Here is a 13,705-nt window from a genome sequence, read left to right on the forward strand (position 1 = left end):
GGGCAGAGCGACCGCCTGTTTATGATGCAGGCCCTGCTTTTTGGGCTGACAGATTGTGGCTTCTTTATAGATGAATACTCTTCCTGAATCTTGGAAAGGGGTTCGCCCCCCACCCTCTACTGAAAAATTGTAATCCGGCCCAACCTGCGAACCATCAACTTATCGCATCGCTAAACGCAAAGGCTAAAACTGTGCAAACCTTCTGATAAAAGAAGCAGAAGTGAGGAGAATGGCAGATAGCTGCCACCTTCATACAAACCAGCTCCAGACTAAACAGGGACATATATCTTCTGGTAATAACCTCGCCTCCCTATTGCTCGCTTAACTGTCTTAAAGTGATCTGTCTGCTTCCTGTTAGGGCAATGTCCAGTGACATTGATGTGGGCACTAGACGGGGGCTCCAAGAACCTTGATGAAAACTCCTCAGAGTCTATGGAGTAGGGTCTTGGTGTGGCTTAAATAAGACTGGAACAAGGCTCCAATGTCATAAGACACTCTCTAGTCGAGGTCTGAAGTAGGGTTGTCTTTGGCGGTAAACATATTACCAAAACACAATCGTATATGGAGGTGTGTGCCTCGAAAGGGTTGACACCTTGCGATATGTGCGCCTATGACATAGGAAGTGCAAGGGATGCAAATGCCAATATTATAATACATACAATACAGTTCAAGTGACATATATCTCAGCGTAAAATAGATGATACGGATCACAATACACCAAAGCTTTACAATTATCACCGTATTCTGCCCCGCAGCCGCCACTAGTTCAATCCCCATCGGGGTTGCCTGAGGCTCAACATTGGTTCTAAGGTTTGTCGGGGCCAGTTCCGTTGCTTACAGACCCCCACGACCCCATCTGAAGGCTCGAAATGTTACAAAACCAGTTCCACCGCTCCCAAGCAGTTGTTTTTTTCCCAACCACTTCCGAGCTATAGGTATCCTTTCCATGGCCATTGCCGCCATTGGTAACCAGTGTGATATAGATAAGAAGTCTGCACATACCCGAGTACAATACCATCAGGAGGTGGTTGAAAATCCATTACAATAACTTTACTCAATTCCTGGAAAAGCTGTTTCTGTGGTTCTGAATTGCTTCATATGTAATAAATATGTGAACCGTCTCACTCCAGGAGTACAGCAGCGGAAGCAGATAGAATCTGGCCTACAACCCCATTTATACAGGCTTTTGGGGTATAATACATATTTTGAATACAGTTATAATGGTGGATGATTAACCGGGAGATATCGCGATGTTTGTGACAGTTTGATGCGCTAATAATGAGATCACGTCTCGTAATCAGCCTAGAACCCTCCCCTAGTGGGCAGACCATCGAGCGGCCAAATGCTGCACCTTGTCTTCCTGACCGCTTACTAAGGGGGGCTTGGGGGGGGAAGGCGACCGTAGGGAGTCCCCACCCCCGGGCAGTTTGGGAGGGGGCGTGTGGGGGGGGGGTTTGGCTGGCCTCGCGCGGCCTTTTTTGAATTTGGGCTTTTTAGTAGTTTAAATGTAGCCCAAATATAGCCCAAATATAGCCAAATACAGCCCAGGTATAAATACCTGGGGCGCCTGCTCCCGGCCACCATTTTAGGTTTGGTGACCTGGTGGCCGGGAGCTAAGCTAGTGGCGTGTTTTTTGTCGTGTTTTTGGTTAATAGTTCGAGGGTTGTTGGTTTGTTTAGCGATGGCTGCTCAAGACTACCGAGTGCTCGAGGCTCTCAGGCTTTTGTCGGAGGCAGGCAGGATGGACCTGGTTATCGGGGAGGTTGCGGGGCCGTCGCGTCCCCCGCGGCAGGCCTCGGCCGAAGTGACGGCTGCAGTGGCCGCGTGTACTTCACCGAAGCGTTCCAGGCAGATACCGGTGAGTGAGCGGGGACGCCCGCGGGTGAGAAGGGCGGTCCCCGCTCGTTATGGCCAGCCGTGGCGGGCGAAGGCGCCGGGGGAGGCGGGTGGGAGAATGCGGCGGGGCTTGGGGCGGGTGTAATTTTGTCAGCAGCGCGTTCCCTGTCATCTCCTGCGGTGGGGGTTAAGCGCGGGGGCGGGCGCGGCACGAAGCGACGTTCGTCGTCTGTGTCAGAGGTGGGTTTAGGTAGCGCGAGGGAGGGGGGTGCGGTGCTGAGTGTGGGCGGGCCGGCGGTTTTGGCGCCGGAGGCAGGACAGGAGCGTGGGACGGATCTTTCGGCCAGACCGACTGGGGCTGGCTTGGGGGGAAGTTCGTTTGTCGCTGGGAGTGCGGGGGGGCTGGAAGTAGGCCTGGAATATTCAGGGAGGCAGGTGCCTGATATGAGGGGTCTGGTGAGGTATTCGGAGGCGAGTGTGGCAGACGAGAGGCTCAGGGGGCGTGGCGAGGCAGCGCGTAGCAGCCCCTTATTGTTTTCTCCGGGCTCTTCCGTAGGGGGCGCGGTTTTCTCTGTGGGGGCGAGCTCTATGGGTGAAGGGGAATGGGCGCAGGTGGAGGGGTGGTGTCCGGCGCAGGATTTGAGGATGCAGGGGGAGCAGGGGAGTGCGGAGCGGGGGATTTCGGAGCAGTTACTGGCCCAGGGAGGGATGGGTTGGCATTCTTTGAACGAGGAGTTTGTGGGTAGGGCTGGGGAAGGGGGGGTTGGAGAAGAAGGTTGGTTGGTGGGGGACGGGGAGGCAGCTGGGGGGGGTTTTGAGGGCGAGGGCCTGGACATTTTTCCCTCCTGGGCTGAAGGTGTCCGGGGTCTTGGTGGGGACGGTGCAGTGGGGCGGTCAAGTGCACGGGGGCAGGACAGGGTGGGGGGTGACAGGGCGAGGGCGGTTTATGGGGCGAGCGGTCGCGACAGTATGAGGTCGGGTAGGTCTCTATCTATGGGGGAAGGGTATGGTGAAGTGGCGGCGTCCGCTTTGGGGCACGCTATGCTGGAGTGGAGCGGGGATGAGGAAGAGATGGTGTCGTCGCAGCTCGTGGGGACGGGGCGAGCGGGTGTTTTCGGAGGTGGTCTATCAGGCGTGGGTTTTTTGAGTGGTGTCGGGTCGCGGGCAGCTGGCAGTTTTCAGGCTCCCGGCACACCAGTCCAAACTTTTTCTTTACAGGGTAGGACACGTAGCAGAGCAGCAGACTCGGTAGGGCGAGGTGCGGCCCATTATCGCCGAGGAGAAGGGAGGATGAGGCCTTGCGCGGCACATTCCGTACCGGCGGGGGATCCCGTCGCGGCCAGCTCACGAAGGTCCGGCGCGACCTCGCTGGCCCCAACGTCACGACGGTCAAGGTGGATGGAGTTTTCTGATAGGATGGAGTGTTATGTTAAGCAAAGTAGAGGGGAGGACCGGCGAGTACAGTCGGCTCCCCCGCAAGGTGGTTTTAAGGCCGTGGAGGCCGGTGGTGCTCATTCAGGGCCCGTGTGGTGGATTTTGCTGAAGAGAATTTGCTGGTGGACGAGCCAATACTGCTCGATTATGATGAGGACAGCCCAGAGGAAGGGGAAATTCGGGGTTACGAGGAGGGGGGGCACTCTCATGCTTCTCGTAGTCTGTTACAGGTTCCAGGTGTGGCACCCATTGCACAGTCCGTGGTGGTGAAATCTAAAGGAGAGCACGGCCCGTCAGCGAGGGCGCATCCTCCAAGGGATTCTTCTGCACGGTCGGTGAGGCGGTCGGAGTCGGTCCGCACACCCTCTTTAGAGCCAGGTGAGAGCGCGAAAACTCAGGCCAAACCTATTATGGTGTCTGTGGGGTCTGGGGAAGACGGGGGAGGGGGTGTGTCGGAGGGGAGATTATATAGAGGGAAGTATGTGAAAGATACAGGGGTTGGCACGGGGACGGAGGGAACGTTGCCGGGGGCCAAGGTGGAGAGTGGGCCTAATGCAGAGGCAGGCGATGGTAAGGAGAAGCCGCAGAGCAAAGAGTTAAAGATCAAGAAGTTCCCTTATATGGGGGTGACTAAGCCTCTAGGTGCTCATTTAATGCTGGCAACAAAGGAGCGTATTTGGAAGGGCGAATATGTGGAAATTCTGAAGCTTTTACACAGGGAGGTGAGGTCTAAGGAGGGCTCTAAAGAAGAGGAGTATGAATTGGCCAAGTGCCCTAAGGTGCCGCTGACGATCGAGAATTGGACGGCAGCGTTTTTAATTTATGCTAGTGTATACTGTGAGAAGTTTCCCGAGCGCTGTGTGGCAATTTTCAAGTATATGGATGTTATACGGAAGGCCCAGATTACAGGTAATGGTTATGCTTGGGCACAGTATGACGAGGAATTTAGGGCCCGTATGGCTTGGGATGCAGAAGCGAAATGGGGTGAGCTAGATAATGACTTGTGGCAACATCCCATGGGGGCCGCGCCAGGGGGTAAGACGATTTTTACGGCTAGCGGTCTGCCTCTAGTTTATCGGCCCTTTCAGGGAAAGCCCACCCGGGGTGGGGTGGGAGGCTCAGCCGCATCACAGACTGGGGTCGGGGCATGTTGGGACTTCAACAAAGGCCTGTGTACTCGGGAGTATTGTAAATACCGGCATGAGTTTTCCAAGTGCGGCAAGCGGCACCCTCTCGTCAACTGCTGGGGCGTTAAGCCATCAGGCGGACAGCAAGGGCAGCAAGCAGGTGCGGGGATGTCTGGCAATGCTCAGCAGTCGCAGGGTGGACGAGGGGGTAGGGGCGCACAAGGTTCTGGGCCAAAGGGCTCCTACGCCAATTAAAGTGGCTCAGCTCAAGGATGCATTGGAAGGCTACGGGGATTTGGTGGCAAAACAGACTCTTTTGGATGGTTTCAGGTGGGGTTTTCATTTGGGGTACCACGGGCCCCGGCAGAGACGATGGGCGGATAATCTGAAATCCGCATCAGAGCACAAACTGGTGGTGCGTGAGAAATTGCGTAAAGAAGTGCAGGAGGGGAGGATGGCAGGCCCGTTTGGAGAGTGGCCAGTTCATAATTTGATCATTTCCCCTATTGGTGTGGTGCCCAAGAAAGAGGAGGGGCAGTTTCGGCTGATTCAACATTTGTCATGGCCGGAAGGGTCGTCAGTCAATGATTTTATCGACGAAGACGCTGCTTCGGTGTCATACTCCTCAGTTGACGTCGCCATGTCACTTGTCGTGACCGCGGGCGCAGCTGCAGGCATGGCAAAGTGCGATATCAAGTCGGCTTTTCGGCTGCTCCCAGTTCATCCGGACGACTGGCCTTTGTTGGGTATACAATTTGAGGGCAAATGGTATGTGGACAAGGCGCTACCTATGGGTTGCTCGGTGTCATGTGCTCTTTTTGAGCTGTTCAGCACTTTTTTGCAGTGGTTTTTCACGCATCGCACTGGTCACAGCTGGGTCACCCATTATTTGGATGATTTCTTTTTCGTGGGCTCTCCGGGCTCTTCGGAGTGCCGGCATGCTCTGGATTCGTTTCAGGAGCTTATGGAGGAGTTGGGGGTGCCGTTGGCTCCGGAGAAAACAGTGGGGCCGGATACTGTCATTTCCTTTCTGGGTATTGAGCTTGACTCAGTTGCGATGCAGGCTCGGTTGCCAGAGGATAAGAAATCCAAAATGTTGGCGTTGCTGGACGAGATGTTGGCCCGGCCGAAGGTGACGGTGAAGGAAATACAGGTTTTGCTAGGCCATTTGAATTTTGCTTGTAGGGTGGTAAGGGCGGGGCGGACTTTCTCTCGGCGCCTGGGCCGGGCTTTAGCGGGCCAGCATTTACCTCACCATCACGTGCGTTTGTCGGCAGGCGTGAAGGAAGATCTGCGTATGTGGTCCTTTTTCTTGCACTCCTTTAATGGGGTACCCTTGGCCAGGGACGAGGATGTGCAGTGGGATGTGCAAATGTTCTCAGATGCAGCAGGCAGTGATGGTTTTGGCATTTACTGGCAGGGGCATTGGTGTGCAGAGAAGTGGCCACAGGAGTGGAAGAATGGTGGGCGGAGCATTGCCTTTTTGGAGCTTTTTCCACTTTTGGTGGCGTTGACCGTTTGGGGCCAGGAGCTGGAACATAGGAGGGTCCTCTTCCGGGTGGACAACATGGCGGTGGTGCAGATAGTCAATAGGCAGTCAGCCAGGGACGAGCAGATTTTGAAATTGATGAGGGTGTTCGTGCTGGGCTGTTTGCGCTATGATATTTCATTCAGGGCTTTGCACGTGCTGGGTGTGGACAATGACATTGCGGATGCTTTGTCTCGTTCACAGTGGGGGAGATTCCATGGGCTGGCCAAGGAGGCGGACAGGACACCGACCCCGATGCCGGAGCACCTCTGGTCGGTCGGCAACGTAGGGTATTTCAACTGGTGGTAGGTTCTTTGTCTGTTTCAACGCGTACAGCATATGCATTGGCATGGAAGGAATTTTTGTCTTCAGGAGCTTGTAGGAGGGAGGAGCTGTGGCGCAGTTCGGATGATGTAGTTCAATTTATCCTTGACCTTATTAAGAAAGGTCTGTCCAGAGTCACGATTGCTGGGAAACTGGCAGGGATTGCCTTCATGGGTAAGCTTTTTTGGGGTTATTCCCCGTCTGCTGGGGAAATAGGACGCAGGATGCTTGAGGGTTGGGCTAGAGAAAGGGGTGGAACCGGGTTGTCTCGTTTACCTATTTCCTGGCAGACGCTGGCACGTTTGTTGGCTGTTTTGCCTGCAGTTTCCAGAGATGATTTTGAGGCTTCGTTGTTTGCTACCCTTATGGTTTTCATGTTTTTTGGGGCGTTTCGGGTTTCTGAGCTCCTTGGGACTAAGGTGAAGAGGGGTGTTTGTTGGCAGGACGTGTTCTTCACGGACACAGGTGTGAACGTTTGGTTGTCTAGTTCCAAAACAGATCAGAGGGGGGCTGGTAAAGGGGTGTGGTTAGAGGCAGGATCCCCTAGTTGCACATGTCCGCTGCGTTTGGCGAGGCAATGGAAGACTCTCTCAGGGGGTGCTGGGGGCGATTTAGTTTTTCGACACAGGGATGGGGCGCGCGTCTCTGACTATCAGCTGCGTATGGTCCTGCGTAAGGGGTTACAGCATATTGGTTTAGATGGGGCCCAGTTTGGGACGCACTCTTTTAGGATTGGGGCGGCGACTGAAGCGCATAACCGGGGTTGGTCCCAGGGCGATATAATGCGCTTAGGGCGTTGGTCATCTGCCTGCTTTCACAAATATGTAAGAGATAATGCTCCACAGGCGCCTGCGTCCACATCTTTGGTTTGAGTCTCATGCTTGTTTTTCTTTTCAGGTTCGGTGGCTGGGCCACATACAAGGGAATTGACGGTGTGGATTGTGGGGCATTCCTTCGTCAAGTGGGCGCACGTGCAAGCGTGCAAAAGTTATTTTGGGGGGAGTTTGGGTTTTAACAGCAGCCTTTTCCGATTGATATGGAAGGGGAAGGGGGGTATGCTTTGGAGGGAGCTGATTCCATGTTTGAATAAAGCCATGGTGAGGGGACAATGCCCGGATATTCTTTTAATACATTTGGGGGAGAATGATCTTTGCATTGTGAAAGGGGTGGTTTTATTGCGCGCCATGAAAAGGGACTTGGCGTTGTTGAAGGAGCAGTGGTCCGGTTGTCATGTTCTGTGGACAGAATTGGTTCCGCGGAGGGTGTGGAGAGGGGCTTTGAATCCCAGGGCTATTGACAGGTCCCGGAAGAAGGTGAATATGGAGATCTCCAGGTTTTGTCAAGATTTGGGCTTTGGGAGAGTGACACACAAAGATATCCGCTTTGAGGCGGTAGAATTTTTTCGTGGAGACGGGGTTCACTTGTCAAGGTTGGGCATGGATCTTTATTTGTTGTGGGGGCCGATAGCTGTAAAGGGGCAGGCAGGGGAGTTTTGGTTAACAGAAGGTTTGGATTTAGAGATTGTTGGGGGGGGTTATACAGGAGTGTAATGTTTTATAATGTTTTATATTGTTGTAATGTTGTAATGTACGGGCGGGCTCGAAGGTATTTAGGGGAGGGGGCGGGGGGCGGGGCTAGGCATGTTATATTTAGTGAGGTCTAGTTTTGGAAGGCGTTTCGGCCAAGGATTTTATATTGTAATGTGCACCTGTTTCCAATAAAGCGGCCTTTTACACACACAATACCTTTGTCAGTGGCCTGCTTCTCCCCCTCCACCCCTCCCTCCCAAAGCGGATATACACCGCGGATGACGCCCTTCTGAACAGTGGAGGAAAATACACCTAGAAGCCTAACAGGTGAGACGGACAGCCCTCATTTTTGGACTTCCTGAAAGAGACATTCCCGAATTTGTAAGTATTTAAAAAACCCAAAATTAGGCATAACAAACTGAGCTCAGTTTGTGGAAATTGACTTAACTATGTAACTGCCAATACTTTGCAGATGAGTACGAGACCATTGCTTCACACGTAAATCATGGGAAAAGGAACGTGAGCTGAGGTTATGACAGAGTGGGGTGTACATAGTGAACTTAGGGATGTGAAACATCTTTGACAAAAAATCCCAAATACTGATATATACAGACAGCGATTAATATCTAGTCTTTATAAATAGACTAGATAAAAAAATCCTATATTGTGACGTAATTCAGGGTATAGCAACTTGGGCCAATCGCACTGAAAAAAAAAACAGTAATAAAATGTTAAAGAGGGTTCAGTGACTAAATATCGAGGGACAGAATATAGACTGTCCAAAATATCGACTCAAAAATATCGAGGGACAGAATATAGAATCACTATCAACAAACAGGTAAGTACTAAAATATCGAGTACAAAATATAGATAGTTAAATTATAGTTAACTAAAATATCGAATTTTTTAAATGTATGTTGCGGGTTTGAAGGATACTCGGAGACGGGGTATGCTGTAGAGGTGTTTTTTTTGGGTCTGAGCACTCTTTTTCGATAGGTCTTTGCCCAGTAATAGGGTAGAGGGTACTCCGCCTCTTGGTCTGGTGCTGGCCGCCGGTGTGGGCTCTTCGTTCCTCTCATAGCCAGTTCCAGGATGACTTCTCCTCCTGAACAGCGGAGTGCTCTCAGGTCCTGGGCGTGGGTGTAAAAGAAAAGCGAGAGTGGGTGTCAGTCAGGTCCTCAGAGGGTTCATAACGTGAAGGGCGGGGGGTGAGGATTTCACACCGTGCTCTTTCTATCTTCCTAGGTGTCGGGTGTGTGAGGGAAGGGGAACAGGGGAATACATCTCCTATGGCTTTTTTAGACCCTGGCATCCCGCCCAACCCGAGATATGAGCTTGTACCTGTTGGTGCCACGCTTCTCCTGAAACGTGGCGGGGCGAATCGCCGTTAGCCTCCTGGCTCCGTGGTCTTTATCTTCGGTCCTTCGTCTTCTTCTCTCTCTCACCTCTCCTCTGCAAACGCTCTCCTCTCTTCCTCCTCTCCATCCGTACTCGCTACTCCTTGTCGCACTCTGCTTCTGTGATTGGAACTCCTCCCTTTATCCGCGTCATCAGTGGGAGCGGGGCCCACAGCTAGCTTGGCCCAGTTAAAGAAACATGGATCGCCTTTTCCGCTCGTGGTGTGTGAGTAGGTTTCTCTGTTCCAGGTTTCAGGTTGCTGGAGGTAAAGAGGGGAGAGGGGTGTGTTCACATATACAGTCATTAGAGGTAGGTTCTCCTCCTCGTCCGATCGGGGCACCTCGTTACACACCACCCCCCCTGGATTCTCCCGATCGGGATAGAAAGTCCGCACTACTGTTCTCTATGCCTTTCCGATGATGTACAGTAAACGAGAAAGGTTGGAGGGTCAAAAACCACCGCAAAACCCGGGGATTGTGTGACATGTTCCGGCTCATCCATTGCAGTAGGGCATGGTCCGTGTATAGGGTGTGTGAGAAGTTGGCCTGATATGTAGTGCTCACTATTCTAGTGATCACTGTGTATCATTCCAAACGACCCTTATTGATGATTGGTTGTAAGTCAACCTTTTAGACCAGCTATCCTAGTAGCGTGGATACGAGCAGTCTTAGGCTAAACTCTAGAGGGCGTGTTAAGCCAGCTGTTTACCATCACATATACCCCTTGAACACCAAGCGAAAGGACACCACACAAGTTGTTATGAAAATAAAGGATATTTATTTATAACAAGACTACCCTGGCTCTTTATGAGTCAGGGAGCTAAGCACACTACAAAACTCTTAGGAAAATACTTCAGTTGCACAATTTACACAAATGCCCGAGGGGCACGAGAAACCATCTACACTAACAGTGAAATGCGAATGGTTAGAGTCTGGAGGTACTGATTCCGGAGTGATCCGATCAGTGGGACTAAACGAAAAAGGAACTGGACACTTGTAGAGCGAACCTGCGATGGAGCACCGAGATGCTCGAGTTACCTAGCCCGGAGGCTGCGGCTGCGTGAAGTTCGGCAAGATGTCGGGAGTCCTCGTGTAGTCTCAGGAGCCTGAAGGAAGAAGTTGCTGGCAGGCGACCAGTGACGATGTTCAGAGCGATCCAAGCCTGGATCGGTGATGAAGGAAACCTGAAAGCAGAGGGGACTCAGTTCTCAACCGCTAGCCAGCGATCGTGTGGGTACCAGGAGGGTACCGGCTGAAGTCACCTCGACCAGGTGAGTGGGTGACGTCGGACTCGGCTGTTCCTCGGGCCAGGAGGCGCGTCGGCGACCAGGATGGAGGGCGAGCTGTCCCACGAAGGTGTCTGCTGTCGATGATGCTGGGCCCAGGCAGGGGCAGCGGATCTTGGCAGTGGCAACCCAAGCGGGGGAGTCAAGATGGCGTCGGGAGTGGACCAGGAGGGTCCGTGGTACTCCTCTGTTGAAGGGGAGCAAGAGCCCGTCTGGAGCAACCAGACTAGTGATGAAACAATCGTGGTGCGTCGTGAAGAGGGCCACAAGCCGGTCGGCAAGTGGTCGAACAACGCGGTGAACAGCAAGGAGCGGAAGGGCCCCCACGCAGATCTCGGGGATGCTGGGGAGGCAGACTTCGATGCTGGAGCTGCTCAGGGCTAGAAAAGGGGCTGGCCCGTGACTAGGTTCTACCTATGGGTGGAGCCAGGAGGGGGGTGGTTACACCCCTATCCTTTGTCCGGCTTCGCGCCAGCTCAGGGGCTGGTGTGCCCCCGAAACTGGTTTGAGCCGGGCTATGCACAGTGAGCACCGGGGTGCCACTTGCAATCACCTTCCTTTCAGCCCTGCCTACCTGGGATACACAAACCCTGTCTGGGACGGTGCTAACACCGCCCTTGACAGGAAACCCTTTGTCCAAGCTCCCCTTGCTGGAAGGTCCCCCAGCAGCAGGAGGTCAGACTTGTGTCTGGTGGCAGCATCCATTTTGTGATGCTGAGGCTTGAGTCAACTTTAACCGGGGTTCAAGGTTACTTCCATGTCGTGTCCCTCTAAAAGGGGGGAATGCTAACCCCGTCACCAGGACTGGCGAGGGGTTTGTATTCCCATTCGTATGACACCTTACTCGACATGTGTAGGTGATGTGAGGCCAAAGTTAGCAAATAACCGCCAGGATTATAATGCATTAAAAGTAGTTGGCCCGCGTCACCATGGAACGGCTATTAGGACTTGGTTCCGCAAGCCGTCGACGGGCTCAGCTCGCGCCAGAGCACCGTCCCACATGATTCCCTGCACTCTGCCTTCAGGATTGATAAGGCCTGCTATAGGAGTGACTGATAGGAATCCATGTGTCCATTTTAGGGTTTAGGTGTAGGAATACTACACCTACAGCACGGGTGATTACACCACGTGGCCCCAGCTGTCGTGCAGCCAGTTGTGTCAGATTTGGGCGGCCATTCCAGGGGTGGCATAATACATGCTTCAGCCCCTGGTAGGCCCTGGGTGCACCGATGCCCTGGATACCTGTGGTATGCTGAGACAGGGACTGACAAGGCGGCCCAGTTCCAATTAGTGGATGCACCTAACGTACATGTGTGTTAATTTCGAGAGAGAACAGCTAGGCTGTGGGTCTGATTGGCAGGCCCACAGCCGGGGAAAGTCGTAAACCAATGAAGGAAAAGCAAAAAAATCTGGGTGATCATAGGATTGCAGACCCTACTCTCCTACATGACCCCCCCCCAAACTTTGGGACAATAAGCTAACCTTGACCAGGTGAGTCTTCTTGCTCTAAGTGGAAATACCTGGAGAGCCCATCTGCATTGCCATGATCAGTGCCAGGTCTATGCTCCACTGTGAAGTCCATCCCCTGTAGGGAAATGGACCACCTAAGTAGTTTGGGGTTTTCACCCTTCATTTGATTTAGCCACAAGAGGGGCTTATGGTCGGTCTGAATCTTGAAGTGAGTGCCAAACAAGTATGGCCTCAACTTCTTCAGGGCCCAAACCACAGCAAAGGCCTCCCTCTCAATAGCTGACCAATTCTTCTCTCTGGGGGTCAGCCTCCTGCTAATAAAAGCTATGGGCTGGTCATGACCATCAAAATTCAGTTGCGATAGAACAGCTCCCACACCCAGCTCCGAAGCGTCTGTTTGGACAATGAATGGTTTGGAGTAGTCTGGACTCTTTAGGATAGGTGCTGTGCACATGGCCTGCTTTAGGTCATCGAATGCCTTCTGACAGCTTGCTGTCCACTGAACTTTTTTTGGCATCTTTTTACTTGTCAGGTCGTTTAGCGGGGTCACAATGGATCCATAATTTCTGACAAATTTCCGGTAATAACCAGTCAGGCCCAAGAAAGCTCGAACCTGAGTCTGGGTGGTTGGAGGAGCCCAGTCCTGGATGGCCTGTATTTTGCTCTCCAATGGTTGAACCTGGCCTCCACCTACAAGGTGGCCCAGGTATACAACCTGTGTCTGCCCTATCTGGTACTTGGTGGCCTTGATAGTGAGGCCTGCCTTCTGCAGGGCCTCTAACACTTTCCTCAGGTGGACCGGGTGATCCTCCCAGGTGGAGCTAAAGACAGCGATATCGTCCAGATACGCCGCACAGAAGTCGTCCAACCCAGTGAGAACTCGATTCACCAGCCTTTGGAAGGTGGCAGGTGCATTTTTCAAACCAAAGGGCATTACCACGAACTGATAATGCCCACCCGGGGTAGAAAATGCTGTTTTGGGCTTGGCCTCCTCAGCTAACCTGACTTGCCAATACCCAGCTGTCAGGTCAAACGTACTTAAGTAGTTGGCCGAGGCCAACCGGTCGATAAGTTCGTCTGCTCTTGGTATCGGGTGGGCGTCGGTCTTAGTGACCGCATTGAGACCTCTGTAGTCCACGCAAAACCTCATCTCTTTCTTACCGCCCTGGGTGTGAGGTTTCGGCACGAGCACTACGGGACTAGCCCAGGGGCTGTCCGAGGGTTCAATGACTCCCAGCTCCAACATTTTCTGCACCTCTGTCTTGATGCAGTCTCTGACATGATCAGGTTGCCGATAGATTTTACTCTTTACGGGCAGACTGTCCCCAGTGTCGACCTCATGGGTACACCACTTGGTCTGACTGGGTGTCAGAGAGAACATATGTCGAAAGGATTGAAGAACCTGTTTACAATCCTCTTGTTGATGTCCAGAGAGGCTGCCACAAAAGACAACACCATCTACTGATCCATCGTCAGGGTTCTGAGAGAGCAGGTCTGGGAGAGGGTCACTCTCCTCCTCCTGTCCCTCATCTGTGGCCATGAGCAAGCCCATGCCCTCCCTGTCGACATATGCCTTGAGCCTGTTTACATGGAGCACCCTGTGGGGGCTCCGGGGAGTTCCCAGGTCTACCAAGTAGGTGACCTCTCCCTTGCGCTCAATGATCGTGTGGGGCCCAGACCATTTGTCTTTGAGTGCTGCTGGGGCCACTGGCTCCAGCACCCACACCTTCTGTCCAGGCTGGTACACAGTCAGGACAGCCTTTTGGTCGTGCCA

General features: G+C 52.9%; 1 protein-coding gene across 1 annotated transcript; it reads left to right on the top strand.

The window, feature by feature from the left end:
- The first annotated feature begins 1,681 nt into the window (after window positions 1–1,681).
- Window positions 1,682–7,799, top strand: LOC146847637 (uncharacterized). The gene is made up of 3 exons (XM_085650840.1): window positions 1,682–1,826; window positions 3,328–3,648; window positions 7,147–7,799. The coding sequence occupies exons 1-3, from the start codon at window positions 1,682–1,684 to the stop codon at window positions 7,797–7,799; spliced, it is 1,119 nt and encodes a 372-aa protein (XP_085506966.1).
- The last annotated feature ends 5,906 nt before the right edge of the window (window positions 7,800–13,705 follow it).

This window comes from Triturus cristatus, chromosome 4_1 (genome assembly GCF_964204655.1).
Source record: "Triturus cristatus chromosome 4_1, aTriCri1.1, whole genome shotgun sequence".
Taxonomy (NCBI): domain Eukaryota; kingdom Metazoa; phylum Chordata; class Amphibia; order Caudata; family Salamandridae; genus Triturus; species Triturus cristatus.